The sequence below is a fragment of the Toxotes jaculatrix genome, chromosome 11 (genome assembly GCF_017976425.1).
Source record: "Toxotes jaculatrix isolate fToxJac2 chromosome 11, fToxJac2.pri, whole genome shotgun sequence".
Classification (NCBI taxonomy): Eukaryota; Metazoa; Chordata; class Actinopteri; family Toxotidae; genus Toxotes; species Toxotes jaculatrix.
In genome coordinates, this window is record NC_054404.1 from 15,907,826 (window position 1) to 15,927,601 (window position 19,776).

General features: G+C 41.0%; 3 protein-coding genes across 5 annotated transcripts; 2 read left to right on the top strand and 1 right to left on the bottom strand.

Moving 5' to 3' along the window:
• Window positions 1-620: 620 nt before the first annotated feature.
• Window positions 621-6,178, top strand: LOC121189355 (uncharacterized protein C6orf118-like). Of its 2 annotated transcripts, none has more exons than XM_041049389.1 (10): window positions 621-726; window positions 1,174-1,814; window positions 2,001-2,075; window positions 2,756-2,815; window positions 3,351-3,475; window positions 3,566-3,627; window positions 3,902-4,086; window positions 4,299-4,352; window positions 4,470-4,531; window positions 4,618-6,178. In XM_041049389.1, exons 2-10 carry the CDS (start codon window positions 1,176-1,178, stop codon window positions 4,664-4,666), a joined length of 1,311 nt encoding a protein of 436 aa, XP_040905323.1. In that variant the 5' UTR covers window positions 621-726; window positions 1,174-1,175; the 3' UTR covers window positions 4,667-6,178. The 2 variants fall into 2 exon arrangements, with proteins under 2 accessions (XP_040905323.1, XP_040905322.1); XM_041049388.1 differs by having other exon boundaries at window positions 2,001-2,123; window positions 4,618-6,177.
• A 97-nt stretch (window positions 6,179-6,275) lies between these two features.
• On the top strand, window positions 6,276-9,328 carry pla2g12b (phospholipase A2, group XIIB). Of its 2 annotated transcripts, none has more exons than XM_041049390.1 (4): window positions 6,276-7,105; window positions 7,644-7,732; window positions 7,868-8,033; window positions 8,222-9,328. In XM_041049390.1, the coding sequence occupies exons 1-4, from the start codon at window positions 6,487-6,489 to the stop codon at window positions 8,338-8,340; spliced, it is 993 nt and encodes a 330-aa protein (XP_040905324.1). In that variant the 5' UTR covers window positions 6,276-6,486; the 3' UTR covers window positions 8,341-9,328. The 2 variants fall into 2 exon arrangements, with proteins under 2 accessions (XP_040905324.1, XP_040905325.1); XM_041049391.1 differs by having other exon boundaries at window positions 6,282-7,105; window positions 7,644-7,720.
• Window positions 9,329-9,342: 14 nt separating this feature from the next.
• On the bottom strand, window positions 9,343-18,405 carry oit3 (oncoprotein induced transcript 3). The gene is made up of 9 exons (XM_041049387.1): window positions 18,272-18,405; window positions 14,729-15,103; window positions 14,493-14,603; window positions 13,273-13,395; window positions 13,035-13,157; window positions 11,974-12,134; window positions 11,382-11,794; window positions 9,940-10,039; window positions 9,343-9,768 (listed from the first exon to the last, which is right to left on the bottom strand). Exons 1-9 carry the CDS (start codon window positions 18,327-18,329, stop codon window positions 9,616-9,618), a joined length of 1,617 nt encoding a protein of 538 aa, XP_040905321.1. The 5' UTR covers window positions 18,330-18,405; the 3' UTR covers window positions 9,343-9,615.
• Window positions 18,406-19,776: the final 1,371 nt, after the last annotated feature.

Sequence of the window (19,776 nt, forward strand, 5' to 3'; positions counted from 1 at the left end):
AAGTAAAAAAACAGAAGTGGAATGACATGGATGACTAAGCTGAAGCCTGGTGAGTGATTCAGTGTGTTAGAGTCTCTCAGTAGTTGACATCAGCTCCTTTTTTTTTTTTTTTTTTGTCAAAATTCATCCTTTTAAATGAGACACCAGTCCTTAAAAGCATACTGCTCAACACAGGGCAGCAAAATACAAAGGAACGGAGTTGTTGCAATGATAGGCTTAAATAACCTGAGATCTGGCATCATTCAGTTTGCAAGAAAAGGGAAGAAAAAGAGGGAAACGAAACCACTGGTTTACCAGTTGGTGATACTACCCTGTTTGTTGAATTCTACCACCCGTTTAATTCATAGCAATCATTTATTTCAAAAAATAAAAATCACAAAAAAAAGTTTCACATTTTCACCATGTAAATCATTTTATGAACTGGCCAAAACTTTTAAATGTGATTTAGTTGGTAGCTCAGCAAGCCAATTCCTGAATGATTTATTTATTTATTTATTTTTAAATGTGTAGTTTTTCTGCAAACGTGACCCAACATGACTTTGACGTCACTTACCAGGTACAAATGAGATCTAACACCTCAAAGCTCATGGGTACGATTATTAACGAGACACTGAAGGCAACGCCAGCATTACGCGTTTCGGTCTCCTTGGCAGCCGAGTAGGCGACAGGCTGTTGTGGACATGAAGAAAGTTTGTTTTCTGGCACAAAGTTACAGTTAGCAAACAGGTGAGGTTATTACTTCAGCTTTTTGTAGGTGTGTTTTATTCACATGCGTTACCGGCCTGTTAGCAAAATGTTCAAGTCATGTAAAAACAAAAATAATCACTTTGGGCTCTTTGTTTGGTGCCTCACGAATGCGGAAGCCCACGTTGATTTGTTTGAGCACTGATTCACAAAAGTTTAATAGCTTTATGTTACTTTCTTTCAGTTAGTTCGCACAAATTAGTTTTTCTTCATTTTAGGACAGATTTTTTTTTAATTGTTATTCATCTGTTCGTATGTCGTTTAATTAAATCGCTATATCAGTAAATGCACAACAGAAATTAGATGGTAGCATCTCAGGTCTGCTGCATAATATAGGAAATGTCTTGTACTTGAGGTGGTGTATGTTCAACATTATCACTTGTATGTCTTCTAACGGACTTTACAATGAAATGCTTTGTGTCTTCACAGCCATGTCCAGCAGCTATGAGGCAAGGCCTAGGTGCTTTGGGAGCGACATCCACAGACTGCTGCTGGCTGCTGAAGCTGGTCAGAAGGCTGATATCCTGACCTACTCCTCAGGTCATCTGGGGCCCTGCAGTCTGAACCGGAGTCAGCCTCATGCACAGACAAAGCAGTCTTTCTGGAAGATGTCTCAGGGCCAAGAAGAAACCCCAAACCCTCTGACACTCCAGCAGAGACGAACAAAGGCACTGACCTATGTAAAGAAGAAAGAAATGAAAGAGTCTCCCTCTGAGCTCACCTCCAGCGCTGCTTTAGTAGAGTCTGAAGTCTCTGAGTCAAGACAAGACCAGGCTACTGATCACTCATCACATGCACACAGAAGAGAAGATATAAGTCTACCTAAGATAGTTCATTGTTCCTCAGACTCTCTGCTGTTGTGGCCGAGAGCCTTTTCCCAGAAAAAGCCCTCCCCTTCATCTGATCCAGAGGGGAAACAGCAATTTTGCTCAAGCCATCCTGACCAGGAAGGACTGAATAATGAAGACCAGCTAAAGACAAAGCTACTATTTGGCAGGCAATCCACAGCCAAGCGGGACCTCTGGGCCAGAATAAATGTTGCCGAAATGCACGAGAGGAAACTACAAAAGGTGAGACTGGTCACACAAAGCATGACATCACTTTGTAATTGCACTTTTTCAGGCTTTCTAATAGGTCCATTTTCAACGAGATGGTGACTCTGAAATGACCTCTTAATGCTCTTGCAGGAGATACATAAATAAAGACACAAACACCTTAGCTTGCTAATGTTGAGTGTGTGTTCCTGTCATATCCAGGAGCTGAAGAAGCTGTCAGCGCAGAGCTGGCCCAGCAGAGACCGCCTTGCGGTGTTCAGTGACGTCTTTGATGATGTATGTGAAAGCTCGCCAGTATTTGGACGCATCCTGAGGGAAATTAAGGTTTTTCCATTTCCTCTGTACCCACTAGCACATTTTTAGCATATGCCATCAGACGTATTAGAGCCAAGAGAGAGTGAGTCCCTGGTGTAGCAAGCGGAAGTAGAGCAACCACTGGACCCTGGTCATAAAATGTCAGGGAGCAGGTCATCAGAGGGCAACGGCTCCATTACAGCTCATTCATAAGAAATGTTTTAACGTCATGCAAGTTTTGTTTGTGCATTTTGCACATAAACAAAATTGAAATTGAAACTGAAATCCTTGCTTGGAGGTTGACATTATCATGCAGCCCAAATCTTGTTACTATTTGACAAGATAAAATTAGAGGAATTAGTACTTTTGATTATAATTATTATGAGAACACAAACATATTGTGTACATATAATTTAACTGTGGCTAAAATATTCCAGTAACTTAGAAAATTTGTATTATTTGTTAACATAACTGGATATTTTATTCATAAGATCCGTTCCCCGCAGTCGTGTTTGTTATAAATGTCTTTTGTGAAGCTTGTGTTGATTAAAAAAAATAATAATAATAATGCAACAAGCCCATGGGCAGTAGATTTACATATGTGATTTCCACAATTTTATTAAAATTTTGATTTCCGCAGAGTGTTTTCTTTTTTCTTCCAGACAGATTATGATTTGTATATCAACCACATGATGGCTTCCCAGTCAACACCACAAGACACGGTAAAGCACATTGCCCGTAATGTATTCAATACAGATTTAAATAATAAGGAGAGGAAGAAGAGTGAGATATGGATGTGACCTTATGGCCTTGTTTTCTGTCAAAGATACATCTGACAACAACCATAACATAATGGCTCAGTGTTTACTGTGGATTATCAAACTCAGGTACTTCCAGAGTGTTTTCAGAATGTTTTTCATAGTGTGTCAGAATGAAACACAGAAAATAGCATCTTCTAAAAGGAGAATATTAGTTTCAGTAACTGCAGACTGCACAGTTCAAAAGGTAACACTCATCACACTTAAATTTCAATCTAAAGAGTAAAACATCATGTATTCCCAACACAGCTGAAAGCAGAATATCTTTATAGGGCTCGTAGTGATGCAAATTACAGATGTTAAAACTTTCAGCATAAGAGGATGGAGCCTGAAATAGTTTTGCAAGAGTCACTGAGCAAGCATTTCTCTTTAGCATCCTTTTGAGTTTGTAACAAACAAAAAAAAGTCTTAATATGTTGTTGTTGTTGTTATGTTACAGTCACTGAACACTTCACTTGAAGATCTTGGCAGTGGCAAATTAAGGGAAATGGAACTGGAAGATGCTGAAAAAGAGGTGTGCAGGTTGGAGCAGGAGGCCAGAAGAGCTTTAAAGGAGAATGAACGGTACCACAAGGATCTCTCTCTACCAAAAAAAAAAACTATATATTGTACATTCTTCTTAGTTTAAGCAAATTTGTTCTTTTTTAACCTTAGAGTCCGGCATGAATTACAGAATGTTCCAGCTATCACAGGCCCAGAGGACAGTGACATGAAGAGTAAGTCTCAAGACTACATTGGTATATCTAATCATTGGTAAACCAAATCTGCTATACTCCATATTACCCTGCAGGGCAACAGCACAATTGTCCAGTCTGTGGAAAAGACTGAACAAATAATCACTTTGTCATGCCAACAGGCATAAAGAGAGTGTTGTAGTGTCAGTGAGTCAGCTGTGACTTTATAATGCCTGCAGGGGAGTGTATGTACAAGTACAGATACATCATTAGTCAGTACATTGGATTCATGCGTGGCTCCTCTGTGTTTGGACAGATGTATCTCTGTCAGGGCTGCAGGACAGCGGGACTGCCGTCAGCCACACCAACAGTGTCCAATTCAAGAGGCTTCAGGTGTTGAACATGTGGAGGGAGATCCGACAGCTGGAGGAGGAGATTAAGGAGAAGCTGGTTTCCACTGTTACAACCACAGCCACTGAAAGATGCATCACAGATGTAAAGGTGCTTGAAGATAAACTGCTTATCCTTTTTTAACCACATAGCCCTGTTCCACAAAAGTTTATGAACAGCACAGCTTGACATTTATGGCACCCTGAGCATTTTTGCCTTTTGCTGTCTTTCAGAAATAAAGTTTAAGCAGGATGTGTGATTGGTGGTGGCGAAAAATGCTTATGGCTGCTGTTCTGTTTAGCTTTTTTTCTGTTTGCTTCCAGAAAGAGACAGTGAGACTGATAACCTCAAATGACCGCCTGAGGACCACCAACAAGGCAAGGGAGTTTGACCTTTTGCCTGCCATATCATCATGTTTTGTTCAAGTGACTACTTTTAAATGCATGGCTCCTCCATGATAGTGGGTCATGGTTTTTTACTCTTTTTCCTTCAAGATTCTGGAAAACAAAATCAACATGGTGCTGAACAGAGAAAAATCAAGCAAAAGCATAAGACGGTACTGATGTAATATTGCACTTACAGTTCAATGGATTGGAGGATTCTTTCTTACTTACTATTTCTCTCCTCTGTTTTTACCACTAGGACATTGTGGGATGAAATACAGAGCGATCTACAGACAGAGAGTGAATAGCTTCTTCAACAAGAAAACCAGAGGATCATTTCTTGAGATGGCTGTTTGAAAGTCAGACAGTATGCACTAGATGAAGTGCAATGAGGAATAAACTGAAGGAGCATGTTCTAGTCATAGCCCTTCAGTTTAGTACATATACTGTTGAAAATCTCTTTTCCAGAAATAACAGGGTAGGTCATAGCTTAAAAATGCCAGGTAAGCAATTATACAACATAAAAATTCTCCATTACAAGTCTTTTAAACAATTGTTGATGTAACATTTTAGCAGTATTTTGATGTTGTAGTTTGTTGATGTGAAGCTAATATTATCTACTTTATATGCTGTTTAATCTATAATAATGCATTATATTTTAAAACATGATCATATGTTTCATATAAAATCTTCATTTAAATATTATTTAGTATTACAATATTGAACTACTGGTACCATAGCTGTTAAATGAAAGTGCAGCTAAAATTTGCCTCTGAAATGTGATAAAGTTGAAACATATAGTATCAGAAAATGGAAATATTCAATTACAACTAGAATATATGCTTCAAAATTGAACTTATACAGCTATCAGTAATTGCATTTAGTTAGCTTGTTCTGCTGTTAGCTATGAACATTTACTTTTGTCGTATAACCATCAACATTCTCAAGCCTTAAATTATGAAAGTTCTTACGGCACTTACGTGATCACATGTGCATGTGGTGTTAGATATTTCAGGATGTCAGGTTTCACAGTTTCCAGTCACCCTCCAGCTAAAGAACAGTAGAGAATTTGACACTTCACATGTTATTTTAGCAGCCCAGGGCCATCCAGTTAGTATTTGTTAATATGAGCAACTTCCACCTGTTATTGTTATAGTTTCAAAGCTGAACAAAAGGCCTGCATATCGTCACAGCAATTTTTTCTGGTTTATCCTCTATGTAGCCATGTATGAACATGATACCACAGAAGATTAAGAGGATAATAGGCCTCTCTGATTTCTAGCTACACAGGCAACAGTAAATTCAGTTCATTTGTACAGACTGAATGAGGCATAAGAAGAAGAAAACTTGAAATCCTATTAGATAGCATAACATCCCATAAATTCTCAACTCATATCAGTAAAACAAACTTGCTGTTGCTGGACAGAAACACTAGAAAATCAATTTCCACAGCACTGGGACCATATTGCTCTTCAAACACAAGAGGGCAGCAGATACATATGAAAAAAGTGTTGCATGTATCACACACACTGACGCCAGCACTAGAACAAGTTACTTTGAAAATCCAACCCACAGCCTCATTCCAAATGAACAAGATAATGCTCCATTTGTCTTTGTACGCATTGAGTGCTGAAGTGCTAGTGTGTGTGTGACCTTTATCAAAACACAGTGAAGATCGTTTGAAGTTTGTGATGTCTTGATAAAGGTCACAGGCTGAAATGCCAGCATTCGATGTGCCGGGTGTTAAAGTGAATACGAGGAGGGTTTTCCTCTAGGCTCAAGTTCCATGTGACTTTTGAGTCATAAAAATCCAATTAAAGCTTTGTGGATAAAAGCGTACTGAAACGGCTCATTTAATGTGTTCAAGAATCACAGAGAATGAGAAGATTAGAGGAATTAAAGAACATTTCTTTGGATTGATAATGGGGTGACCTTTGCCCCTGACATGAGATAGTGCCTTGCTGTCTGCTAGAACCTAATCAGAGGTCAAAGTCTGCTCTCTCCCTGACAGATCCAGTAGGAGCACAGTATGTTTTTGTTCTTCACTGTCTAAGCCCTTCTCACCCTGTCAGCAACACCTCGACTTGTGGAGAGCTTCCTGTGCTTGGATTGTTACCAATACAACACCATGCTGCTTCGGACTGTGGTCCTTCTCCTTCTCTGCGTGTCCATGGGAACGTGTGCCACTTTAGGTCACTACCAGGCTCAAACAAAGGAGGAGGAGGCCCTTGCTGTGGACCCAGCTGCTGTTACTGATAGTGTAATTGCAGGTGCCTCTGTAGTTGCAGCTGAAGAAGGTGTAGCTGCCACAGATGTCCAAGTAGGTGATTCACCTGCAGCTGAGGAGCCCGTAGCTAATTTTAGTGACGAACTACTAGCTAAAATACTTGCAGTGGATAATCCAGCAGCTGACAAACCTGAAGTGGATGGCGTTGTAGCAGATGGTGCTGCAGCAGAAGAGCTGGGGACAGACAGCAATAGGCCTGCGGGAGACACCCCTGCCATGGAAGCTCTCGCTGAAGAGGCTGTGATCCGGGAGGAACCTCCTTCTGAGAAAGAGGAGGGGAATGAAATCAGACCAGTCGAGACGAACCAGTCCCCGGACAGACCCTTGGCTAATGAAGATAATAACAGCTGGAGCCTTAACTCAATTAGAAATAGTTTCCAGACTATGCACGGATACTTTGACTCCCTGGTGGAGCTGGTGGGGGGGCACAATGGTGTGTGTCATTACCGCTGCAGATATGGTAAGAGTGAATCTCTTGAATCAACTTACTGTTGGGTTACTGAGACAAATCTTTATAGTGTCCTGCAGTTGGGAACTAATCAGTGGTCCCAGAGATAGCTTAACAATCAGGGTTGTTGTTGAGGTGCTTTTGAAGAAGCCAACATTTTTCCACAGTAGGTTTTTAAATCCTTATTATGAAGCTCAGATACAACATTCCTTCTGTTACTATGGGTTTTTTTTGCTTAGCACACTTTAACTCTCAAATTTAATCAATTCTCCCACTGTTACGTTATTGAAGATAATGTGCATGGCCCCAAGCCTGCTGATACTGACACCTGAATACATTCAGTTTATCAGTCCGGGAGCTAGAAGTACTGTACCTACGGTTACACAATCAATGCAGATGTTCTCAAACAGAAGTTACATCTTATCTGTGAAATGACACACACCTAAGAACAGAGACACAGATCCTTGACTGGCAGAACTTGATGGCATTACTTTGACAATCTAACTTCACATTTCTTAAAGGATGAAATGGAACTTCTTTGTTTTTGTAGGTGAGGCTCCTCAGCCTCAACCCGGCTACCAGCTCCCAGAGCCCAACGGCTGCAGCTCCTCTCTGGCGGGATTCCAGGTGAATGGCGCTGTAGGTGGCCTGTTCATAGCACCGACAGCCCAGAGCTACATCACTAAGTCCATAAAATGGAGTTAACCACAACTACAGCGTTAACTTCTGTATTTGCAAACTGTACTAACATGATGCAGTTCTTTCTTTTCACAGCTTGACCTGGGGATCCCTGCTATGACTAAGTGCTGTAACGAGCTTGACACGTGCTATGACACTTGTGGCACAAGCAAGAACAACTGTGACTCCAAGTTTCGCTCGTGTCTACATGGCATCTGCTCTGACCTTAAGAAGAGCCTGGGCTTTGTGTCAAAGGTACAAGGTAAGATATTTGGAAATGGTTATTTTTCCCCCTTTCTTAGCTGCAACTGTGGCAAAATAAATAGGATGGTATTAATATGGCCACCAGCAGGAACATCTCATATACTTGTGAGTTATCAAAAAAAACATAAATTAACTCTGCCTCTGTTCTTTCTCTTTTTCTATTCTTTCTCTGGCTTTTCTTGTTAGCCTGCGAGTCCATGGCAGACGCCCTCTACAACACAGTGGCGACTCTGGGTTGCAGGCCTTACATGAACAGCCAGAGGGCAGCGTGTGTCTGTGAGGGAGAGGAGAGGGATGAACTGTGAAACAGAACAGGAACAAATCCTGGACACTTTCACAGACAAATAACAGATTCCTGGGTATTTCCAAAGATTATACTGTATATTTATAGCCTTTTTCATACTTTACAAGAGCCCTCTCAAGATTCAGAGCCTGGAAGTTAAAAAAAGACATAGATGGGGAATGCAAGTGGACAGTTTCTTAGGTTTTATTCATAGGCAGTTCTTACAAATATGTTGTATCTGAAAGTGACTTTCGGGGCCTTAATTTATTTCTCATGCATATTATACTCTCCATACTTCATTTCATTTTTAGGCCATTTTTAGGCCTCCATGACTCCATTACCATAAATTACTTTGATGACTCCAAACAAAGTGCCTGATGGGAAGGATATTGTAGTTGCATCAATTTGCTCTAGACAGAAAGACAAAAGATAATTACTGTGGCTCACATGGTTGACTGTGGTTGGTATTTAACATTTATCACGATAATCTACTAAAACCTTAAGTCAGTGTCATGTAAAATGTAATGCCTATTACAGCTACTGTGTTAATGTTTGATGTAAGTTATTTGTCAGTTATTTTTATTTTTTTTATGAACAAATGGATGACTAGTTGCAGTTTAACCGACATGATTAATTCTAGATTAACTGTCAGAGCGATGAGTCACTGGCATAATTTCCTGGCATGGCACACTGATATCTCTTTTCCACCACACTGTAATATGTGACGCGCTCCCAAGCCATTGATTATATTGAGCAAATGAGTCAGAATGGATGTTCCATATATGTATATTTTTCAAGTCAGTGATAGTGTGAAATATAAACCACTTTTATAAATCCACTAAATCTTTAAGCTGTAATCGAGCCTGAGAAATGCCTGAAAGTGTGACCTAGAAAAACATCCCTCATGGTGTAGTTGTTACAAATGAACTGTGGACCCTCCGAATGACTTCTAATAGAAATGTCACTCACTTTAATGTCAGTAAATTGTGCTGCCAGCCAAAGGGACAAACACTCACAAACTTGAATATATTAACTAGAATTCAAGTGCTCTGCAGCAATGCGAGTGACATTGGAACTGGGAAAAAAGGGGAGTGTGTCCGCTGTGCATCTGCATGTAGACGTGTATATGTGAGACTTTAAGAGGGACAGCGCAATAGATTATTCTGTGCGTGTATGTCCACATTTGTTTGGTGTTTTAAATACCAAATAAACTGACGTAAATGTAAATTTTGTGAGCCTTGCTTGTGCTGCTGGCCTGTTCTCATGGTGTTTCCTGGTAGTATGTTGTGCATTACAGCTAAGGCAGGATGAAGATGGGGCCTCCACTCAGTGTGTGCTGCTCCTGAGGTTCAGTAGTCCGAACCTCCCGTCGGACACGTCCTCGACAATGCTGAGCACAGCGGGAGTCTCCTGCACCGCATACTAACACCTGGCAGTGGAGGAACACTTGCTGTGAACAGAGAAAACAAGCTTATTTTAAGCAGAGATAGAGAACAACAGCATCACAGTTTAAGGACACTGCTAGTTCAGATGGTCTGTGAATACTTTACATTATAGTGCATCACAGACACAAGCCCACACACACTTGCCAGCTGGCTCCCAGCATGCTTCTTTTACTTACTTGGTTGTCCTTGCCGATGAACTTGAAGACGGGGACCTGGTAGTGCTTAGAGAGCTGGTCCTTTGATGAGTACTGTGTCACTGCTTCGTCAGAGATGCACCTGAACAGGAAGCCAAACAGGGGAAATAGAGGCATACATGCAGGTGACATCTTAACACAGTAACCAATGATCCACATATATTTTTAACAAGCCACTTCATCAAGTTTAGCTGACCCAGGGCCTCGAAACACTGCTGTATTTTTAATAGGAAATCGTGAGAATAGATTATAGCCCTGCTCCGTTGGCGTACAAAATGCATCGAGAGGAGCTTTAACTTTGGATTCAGTGAAGAAATGTTTTGCCAAAAGTAAGTGTTCCCCAGAAGATAAGGCTGTTCTGTGCTTCGATTTTTCTACCCAAAACATTCTTGGTTTCTTTTCCCATTAATCAGAGTACGAGGCCAGTGGCATTTTTCATTTGACATTTCCTTGAAGGAGCGGAGATTTCCTGTCCTATAACTGTCAAGCAGCTGATGCTGAGGCTCTGTGGAAACACAGCAGCTGGGTCTGATCCAGCTGACATTTATAATAAGAACTATTAATGTTGCAAGACTAAAGGCAATTCTGGTATTAATGAGAAAATATTTAAAAAAAAACAGAATTCTCACAGAATTCAGGTTATGAAATATCTGTCACTCAGATTTCTGCTTCCACTCAAATACTGTGGAGGTGAATGGAATTTCATCAGTGGAGCTCACAGCATTGAAAAACGTATTTTCCACGTGTTCAACTTCTGCACCTGTAATAAGACCTCACTGTCAAAGATATTTATTGAAACAACACTCAATAAAAAGAAAACCTTAGTATGAAAACTGATGACAGCATGTTCTGTGAACAGTCCAGTACTAACAGTGACTCTTATTCTGGGAAAATACATTACTGGTGATTTTATTTTTAAGTGACATTGACAGTGCTGTGAGCACCACAAAAAAAGAAATCCTGTTACCACCAATGTAATGGGGTGAAGACAGAAATAGCCAGAGACAAAGCTCTTAAAGGTTGTGCAAATAAAACCAGTGGTTTATGGTACTGAGTAAATATGTTTCTATAAATGGTCTTTTTTTCTTTTTGGTCAATCACACTGCATGAAATCGTCTGTTTAGTGTAAACAAGCTTGTTATTCTATGTACCACAAAACACATCACTCTCTGTGTGGAAGATCTTTTTTTTCTCGGAAGACTTACCTGACACTTGAAAATGTAAGAGCTATCATGAACTAGGTGTTGCTTGAATCACTATTGTATTACATCATTTGCCAATAGACAATAGCAAAACAGAACCCTGTTCATTTTTAAAAAGTAATGGGTATACTGTTTCAGCAGTGCTGTTTTCTGGTTCAAGTGTGCAATGTCAGGTAGTTCAAGATGTGGCATTAAAACTGATTAAATATCAGATCTATTCACCCATCTCTGATGAGGTAATACTTGAGAGCCTGGTCAGCTTTGGGGCCTGGTGTGGCAAAGCAGCTCTCCACCAGTGCAGAGAGGCCCTCCACTTTCTCCTTGGGCTCTACACCGAAGAACAGGGAGTCCTGCAGGCGGAGCTGGGGTGGGGTGCGGTAGGGCTCCGAGAACTCTGCACTCTTGAAGAGCTCCAGGGAGAAGGGGAACACTCCCTCACTGTGGCCTGCCAGCTCCAGGGCCGAACTGCGCAGACTTGCCTGGTACCCGTCCGACACGTGGTATTCCCTGGGGAACTCACAGGTCACTGGGAGCAATAACTTGCTGGTGCGGACTATCAAGTCTCTGCTGCTGCCTGGGCTGCTCCTGGGAAGGCCTGTCACCAGGTTGGTTCCCACAATCTTGTCATCTGTCACCTGAGGGTCAGCGTTTACCTTACTTTAATAGCTTTTTCAATGACCATCTCACCCAACCCAATTTTCTGGTACAGCTCTTTAATACAGTGATATTATAATCAAATATTTCCCCAACCCCTAAGAGTTAAAGACTAAACCCTGTGCACTCAGTCTTAAATTTTCAACTCAGTGTCTCTGACCTTCACCACTGTGCCGCAGGTCTTAAGGCTGAAGTTGAGGTTGATGTGTGTGCCATTGGAGACACCTCGACAAGACGAGTTGGACAGGAAGAGCTCCAGTCCCCCTACAAGGTCTTTAGGAACTGACACTGTAATAGAGCTTGAATCACACTGGACTGGCACTGAGGGAAGGAAGATATGACATATTATTATGGTCCCATGAAGTGGCACTAATCCTGAAACAGTGCATGGATACCATATCCAAGAGCAGCATTAAATCATTATGCATCATGATACAGTCATGTGATTAGATGAAAACATACAATCTAACATATCTATATCTGTTTAAGCTGATTAGTCTGACACAAGACTAGAAAGGCGCTGGATCTGCTGCTTAGATATTTCTGACTTTGGAAAGTCCCAGTGGTTCTATGAGTACTAAAAATGATTAATCATTTATTTGATTGATTAATGGTTTCAGTCATTTCTTAAGCAAAAATGCCAAACATTCACCAGTTTCAGCCTCTTGAGGCTTTCCTGTTTTGCATGACTGTACTTTGCAAACAGCTGAAATTATTTGTCACTTCATTGATTAGTCGATCAAGTTGTTGCCAACTAATTGGCAACGACTTTTATAATCAATTCATTGTTGAAGCTGTTTTTCAAGCAAAAAATACCAAATATTCACTGCTTTTCCACTGTGTGTAGTTGCTGGGTTTGTTTTTTGTTTGTTTTATTTGACAGTTCACTGAGCATCTTTGAGTTTTGGACTGTTGGCAGAGGTAAATCGACTGAAAGTAACATATTGTTTACACCAGGATTGTCTCATTTCTGAGACAAAAGGTCAGTCGAAAAGTACTGGCCAGTGCTGTTATCCAGTATGATTAAGGATCCTCCTTGAGAAATAAATTATCCTGCACCTTGTTAAAAATATCAGCCATAGCCTGAAGAAATGCATCTTGGCCAAATCTCTAAAACACCTTTTCAGTTTAATCCAAGCATGCATCTGAGTTTTAACTTGCCTTGCTCTGTGACTGATTATCTAACTTCAGTATCTACATTTCTATCTCACACATACACACCCTGGCATGTGCGTTTATCTTCTCCCAGCTCCAGGCCTCTGGGGCAGTGACACTGATAGGAGTCCAGCAGCGAGGAGCAACCATGGCTGCAGCCTCCATTGTTAACGTGACAGCCTGCTATCTCTGCATGAGGTAACACAGAGAAAAGGAAAAGATGAAGAACACCGTGTGGCTCCTTGGTTTAATTATCTCAGTGGCACAAGCTGGTTGCTGGTGTGTCACATAAATATAAATGTACCTCTGCAGTTGCGTCCATCTTTGTCCAGCACACGGCCTGGCCCACACTCACAGCGCCTGGAGCCTTTGGTGTTCACACATACCTCTGCACAGCCACCGTTGCCTCTCTCACACTCATTCACATCTGTCACAGGACACACGCCACACCTGGGTTAGATGTTATTATCTGATGAGTCCTGTTTTAATCGACTGAGTACCAGACAGGTGGAGTTATTACCTCAAAGCAATTCACTCAGTTTTTCATGGCAGAGGATGATGGATCAACTTTAAAGGTCTTTAAAACTGAGTTTATAATTCTGAACTGGACTGGTAAAGAAACAATGATGGATGAAATAAAAGGAGAGACAAAAGTGAGCGTGCAAGAGAGTGAGGAAACAGAGGCAGTGAGGATGGAGAAATGACAATGTACTCTCTGAGACAGGGAAAGGCAGATTTGGTTGATGGGTGAATAATGAGATGATGGCAGTTCTCAGGCTGGCTAGGTTCCCGCCGCATGCCTGTCACCCATCATTAGGTGTACTGTCCAATGTACCACACACACATACACACGCACGCACGCACACATCCACCTTGAGTGAAGTTGGCAAATACAGAAAATAATCTTGTTTCCTCCAGTTTACAGCACTCAGAACACAGTCATAGAAATTAGACAAAATGGCTGGGACCGCAGTCACAGGGTCGTGGCACGCTATAGCAATGTTTCTGTAGTTGTGCAAGAGTGTGTGTGTGTGTGTGTGTGTGTGTGTGTGTAATGGAGAAATGATTGGAGATGTATGAATGCAAACTTAACCAAACCAACCTAAACACTGACAGTTCAACTTTATAAAAAGAAGTGTTGTTAGAGCCACTATTCTATCCACTTCTATATCATTAATAGTTAAATAATATCCATTTAAAAGGGTTGGGGTTAGGTTTGGAACCTGACTTCAACTGACAGGGCTGTGGTCTATCTCAAAAAAGGCTTGGTTGGGATTGACTTTTACTGTCTTTGCTGCTTCTGCCCCATATTCTTAATATCCCACTAAGTCAAGTAAACATGGATAAGAAAAGCATGAAAAGATGTATTGAGACACAATGTGAGAACATGCTGCAAATCCAATCTGACTGATTGTTATTGTTTCCCAGAAACCATTTCCAGCCTATCCATCTTCCGTGTTCTCTTGCTTATCTCTGTCTGTTGCACAACGTATCTGTCTCTTCCTCTCTCAGTGTCTGTCTCACCAAGGCATGTTTGTTTGTCTGGTCCCAACAGAGTTCCAGGTCCACAGCGACAGTTAGACTCAGGACATCTGGGTCCTGCACAGTCCACCTCATCACAGATGTCATAGAAATCTGTGGAATATACATGTGCACAAACATATTAACACAACAAAACACAAGAAAATGAAAAGTAGCTTAAAGCTTAAAGTTACAGGATAAAAAAAATTGATTTTTACATATCACACATGCTCACTCACGGCCACAGTAAACATGGAAGCAGACTGAGGGTCTTGGCAGGCGGTAGACAAAGTATCCCCCAGTGCAGGCCTTCACATCTACAGTGGCGTTCCAATGGCAACAGTTGTCATTGAAGCTGGCACACACAGGCAGGGTGACAATGCCTTCATGAGTTTGAGGGTGGCTGCCATTTAGCCAGATGGGAGCGTGGGTGCCACAGTGATTCTCAGAGATGCAGAAGGTGGGCATGGCATCCCCGGCCATGCCAGTGAAGCGGTACCATTCTCCAGACATGTGGCTGTCACACAGGGGGACGCCAGAAGACTGGTTGACGTGGTAGTCTGTGTTCCTCCAGGGTTCGTTCAGGCTAATGTAGGCAGAGCACGGGTCCAGGACTGAGGCATGTGAGTGGGATGGCAAAAATGAACAAGACTTGGTTGAACATACTTGGAAAAAAAGATGAAAATGATATAAATGTGTGCTTTAAGATAAGGAGGACGAACCAGAGAGGAACACCTCAGTCCCCTTAGGCCCTAAGGGGACTGTTTACTGAACCCTTTTGTTTTGTTTTGTTTTGAACTCTTCTTAGACATTTCTTGAACCCTTTACAGCCCCTTTTTGGACTCTGGTCACGTTATTCTTGTTTTTGTCTCAGTTTTGGTTGTGTATTTCCTGTTTTATTGTGTGGTGGCTGGTGCCATCCTGTTCGCTGTTGTCTGCTGAAGGTGAAGGACACTAACAGACTCAATAAGATCATAGAGAAGGCCAGCCATGTTGTGGGGGGGGACTGGACTCACTGACTATAGTTTTAGAGAGGAGAATGATGTCCAAAGTAAGGACAATATGGCACTCTCCTTCACACCCTCTCCACCATGTGCTGATCAGTCACAGGAGCTTGTTCAGCAACAGACTCATTCTTCCAAGCTGCACAACAGAATGATACAGGAAATCTCATGTACATATGCAAATATGAAGAATGTTTTAATTGTTTTTATTTATTTATTTTTTCTCAGATATTAGGGTATATGTTTATTCTGGGGGGGCAGGGGGCATTGCAATATTTTCACTTTTATTCCATTTTCTATTTTATTTTTATTTTCACTTTATTTTATTCATTTTAGAAACATTTTTCTCTGTGTATTAATTAAGTTTTTCTGATTCTGATTCCTGCCTTTGTCTGGTTTCCCTCCTTTTGTGATTGACTTCCCTGCTCTAATTGGTATCACCTGTTGCCCATTGCCGTGTGTCTATAAATCTCCTTGTTTCCCTGTGTTCTGGTTAGTTTGTCTGTACCTGAGTCTGCCAGTGTCTTTACCTGTGCTGGTACCCTGTGCCTTGCATTTTCCCCCTCAATGACTTACTTTGGTTACCTTTTGATCCCAAGAAAGGACTTTTGTAGTTTGCTTAGTGTTTTATGTTTCCAGCCTTTTTCCCTCCTTCATGGATGATTTTTAGTTGTTTAGTTGGGGTTTCTGCATTTGGGTCCTCTCTTCCCTCGTGTTCTTAGCTGCCCGGTCATGACACCAAGGTTTTCAGATCTCTGCCTCCACATTAGCATACAAGGGGTGAAACTAAATTTGTTTCTGCTGCTCAAATCATTGAAAAATTACTTTCAAAAAAGAATTCAAAATGTGGGTGCCCAAGGGGTTTTAGGAACAGACCATGAACCATAACACCCCCAGTTTTAGTCTGGCTGGGTACCTTTTGTGCAAGCCCTTCCACATCTCTCTCTTCCCTTATTTCCTGTCATTTCTCTACAGTCAGCTCTCTGAGAAAGGCACAAAATTGTGTCTGTACTGGTCATTTGAGCAAATGTGTTACCATGAAGTAAACCTTTGCACCCTCAAGATAAACTGCAACACAGAATCAATTCTAATTGAACTAAAAGCCAACAAGCCATCCACAAAGGGCTCTTTATCCAACGGGGTCTGTCAGTGGTGGCTCTTTTCACTACAGCCAGTTGTGCAGAATCAGGAGAACAACTGAATGAGCAGAGTAAACAAAGCGCAGTAAAACAATCAATAGTCTCTCCCTTCAACATGCCCCCTCAACAGTGTAATTAAGAGGCAGATGTAAAACCAACAGAAAAGAAGACACGAGGGATGAAAGTGAACAAGAGTGAGAGTAAGTGTTAATCACTGAGAATCAGCAGGGATGAGGAAACAGCAGGAGGTAGATCAACTCAGCAGTAAAGCATCTTCCATGACAGGCCAGAGCCAGGAAACATGACAGCAGACAACCAGCAGTAACCACCACTATAACCACTGCTCTAGGCTTTCCATTTAGTTGGATTGCTCTCCATAAAATATCCATGTTTACGCTTTCGGTGTGACTTCTAATGGACGGCAAGGTTGACTAGAGATTTACAGTAACAATAACTATTTCATTACTCACATCTGACAAACACAAGTAAGCATGAAAACATGCGAACATGTTCTCCAAATTATACTAAGAAAAATGAACTGATTGCACCTTGGTTCTCGGAAAAGCTATGAAAAAACTTTTGAGTGAGATGGGATTAATTCTATGGCCATAAATGACCACCAAACAAATCATTTTCTCCCTTCATTCACTAATGGACAGTCCATCTTGTCACAACCTGATGCTCCAGTAAAAGCAGAAGGATCACTTCATGGCCTGGGACCACCTAGAGCACAAATGTCCAGTTTCGGAGACGTATGACTGACCAGCTGTGTCCCAGCTCAGTCAGCACAGAGGGGCAGAGGACATTGCTGAGTCATGTCGGTGTATGATAATGGGAGCGTTAAATCATCCAGATGGGGCTCAAATAATCTAATATGGCTATTAAGGGAATGTGGAGCCGCACCTGACCTGAGACAAAGTCTGGCACCTTATCCATATAGAAGATGAAGGCCCAACCTCGTTGTTCTTCATAACAAATATTTTTGTTAAAAAACAAAGCTGGTGATATTCTGTATTTTTCTCATCCTCGATGAACCAACAATAGATTCATCCTACAAACAAGTACTCCCTGTTCATCTGGAGTCTGATATATCTTACTCCTCTGTGCCATAGACCCCCATGTCCAAAAACTTTTGAATCATATCAGTGAGCCACACTGCTGCACTGGTTGACAGGCTACTTCATTATGGGCACTATAGTTTATTTTGAGTCAAACAAACACACTCTCTCTGTGGCTGGAAATACTGCACCAAATGTGTATCAATCCACAGCTGAAAATAGTCCCCAAGAAATTCACTGTTTACCCTGGTTTGAGTGACATTTTCCAGAAACCACAGTGCCCAGCTATTTTAGAAAATTGTTCAGCCTTTTTTAAAAGTGAAAATTTACATATTTAGTAAAAATTAACAAACTCCTGTAAGATGAAGAAACACATCAGTGGGATTTGTTGAAGATAAGAATAATATAGTATAGTGTCTGATTTATCCTTAGATCTTTGGTTAAAAAACAAGAACAAAAAAGAATAATAAAAACACAGATAAGATACAAACTCGTTGCTGTACAATAATACAAACGTAATCTCAGTATAGGAGATACCTACTTGTTTTGGGTGTAAACAGCATAAGAAATGTTGCACTCACCTTCACCTGCAACTGCAAGAAACTCCTGCAGCAGACTGGTAATCACCCAAAAAATCATGATGTGTTCTCTCAGAGGTGGATAATAGATGATCCAAACTCAGTGTGAATGTGTAGAGTGTGTGTATATATGAGTGTGTGTGTAGCTCTTCTGGTTCATCCTTAGGTGGAGTTTGTCTTTAATAGGCAGCTCTTATCTGTATGTCATATTGTCATGTCTCTTTCTCACCTTGACCCCTTCACATTCTTCTCCCCAAATCCAGTAACAAGACCATCCTCCCATTGTTTCTCCCCCTCCCTCCATCTCCACACATGACCTTAAACTACCCCAAACATGATGGCTTGTGAAACTTCTACAAGTCTGTCTCGTCTTTCTCACCCTTTCTGATATATACAAGGAAATACGAGCAATGATCTAATCTCCTGCAGCATTAAACAAATCTGATTAATCTGCTCTGTGTCGTGGTGAAGCATCCTTCATTTCAATGCACCAACAGAGTGCACACTCAGGATTTACCACAGAGTAGACTGAGACCTTCAGTGAGGACACAAAGTGCTAGTGGAGTGAATATGTTCTCATCTAGCTCATAACTTGACCAGAAAATGTCTGAAGCTTGGCCCTTTTCATTTAGAAGCTGCCCAAACTAACATGATTACTTGCAGTTTTTACTTCTTCTTTACTTCTACGCAATTAAATCAGTGAAAACATTCATCCATGAGGCTGTTAGGAGCAATGAGGTGGTACGTGCCATTCTTCTTTTGTGATTACTCCTGGAAAAAAGACACTGCTAGGCCTCCTGGCTGCAAATCTCTACGGCACAGGCAGATTCAATCAGCACTTTATTATGCGACTGCATAGCTGCACTCTGTAGAGGAAAGTCATACAGCATGTGTGGGTTTTTTATTTTTATTTTAAATGGTTCTCTCATTTTCCTCTTTTGTTCATTTTTCCTCTACATTTCAGCTTAATGTAGTTTTCAGAGTTTTTTGTTTTTGTCTAAACTTTCCACTTTTACAGTGTTCAGCCTGGTTTTAGGTTGGTGACTGTGTTCACTTTTAGTAATTTTGCTGCTGTGAAATGTATTGGCAGTATCAGCTTAAAAGATATTGGGAGATTTGTTTTTCTTTGGCCGTGCTTGTGGTGTGTCATATAGGTGGCAGCGTTGTTGGTCCACCACTTTGGTCTAGACTGAAATATCTCAACAGTCAACAGGATTTTGCATAAATTCTTTAGTAGACATTCTTTGTTTTCAGAGGCTGAAGCCTGATCACATGTATGTAACTGTAACTTTGATGCTCCCTTAACTTTGCATCAGAGTAATTAGGTCAACATTTTAATTTGTCCTGAACTTTCTTTTATGACCAAATACTTGCAAAACTAATGAATTAAGTAAGATTCAGAGGAAAAGATCATCTTTTCCCATTGCTCTTTTATAAACTTATTTCAGACTTGCAGTATGCAGTTTCAACAGACCATTATTACCATGTGTGGCTTCATGTACCTATTG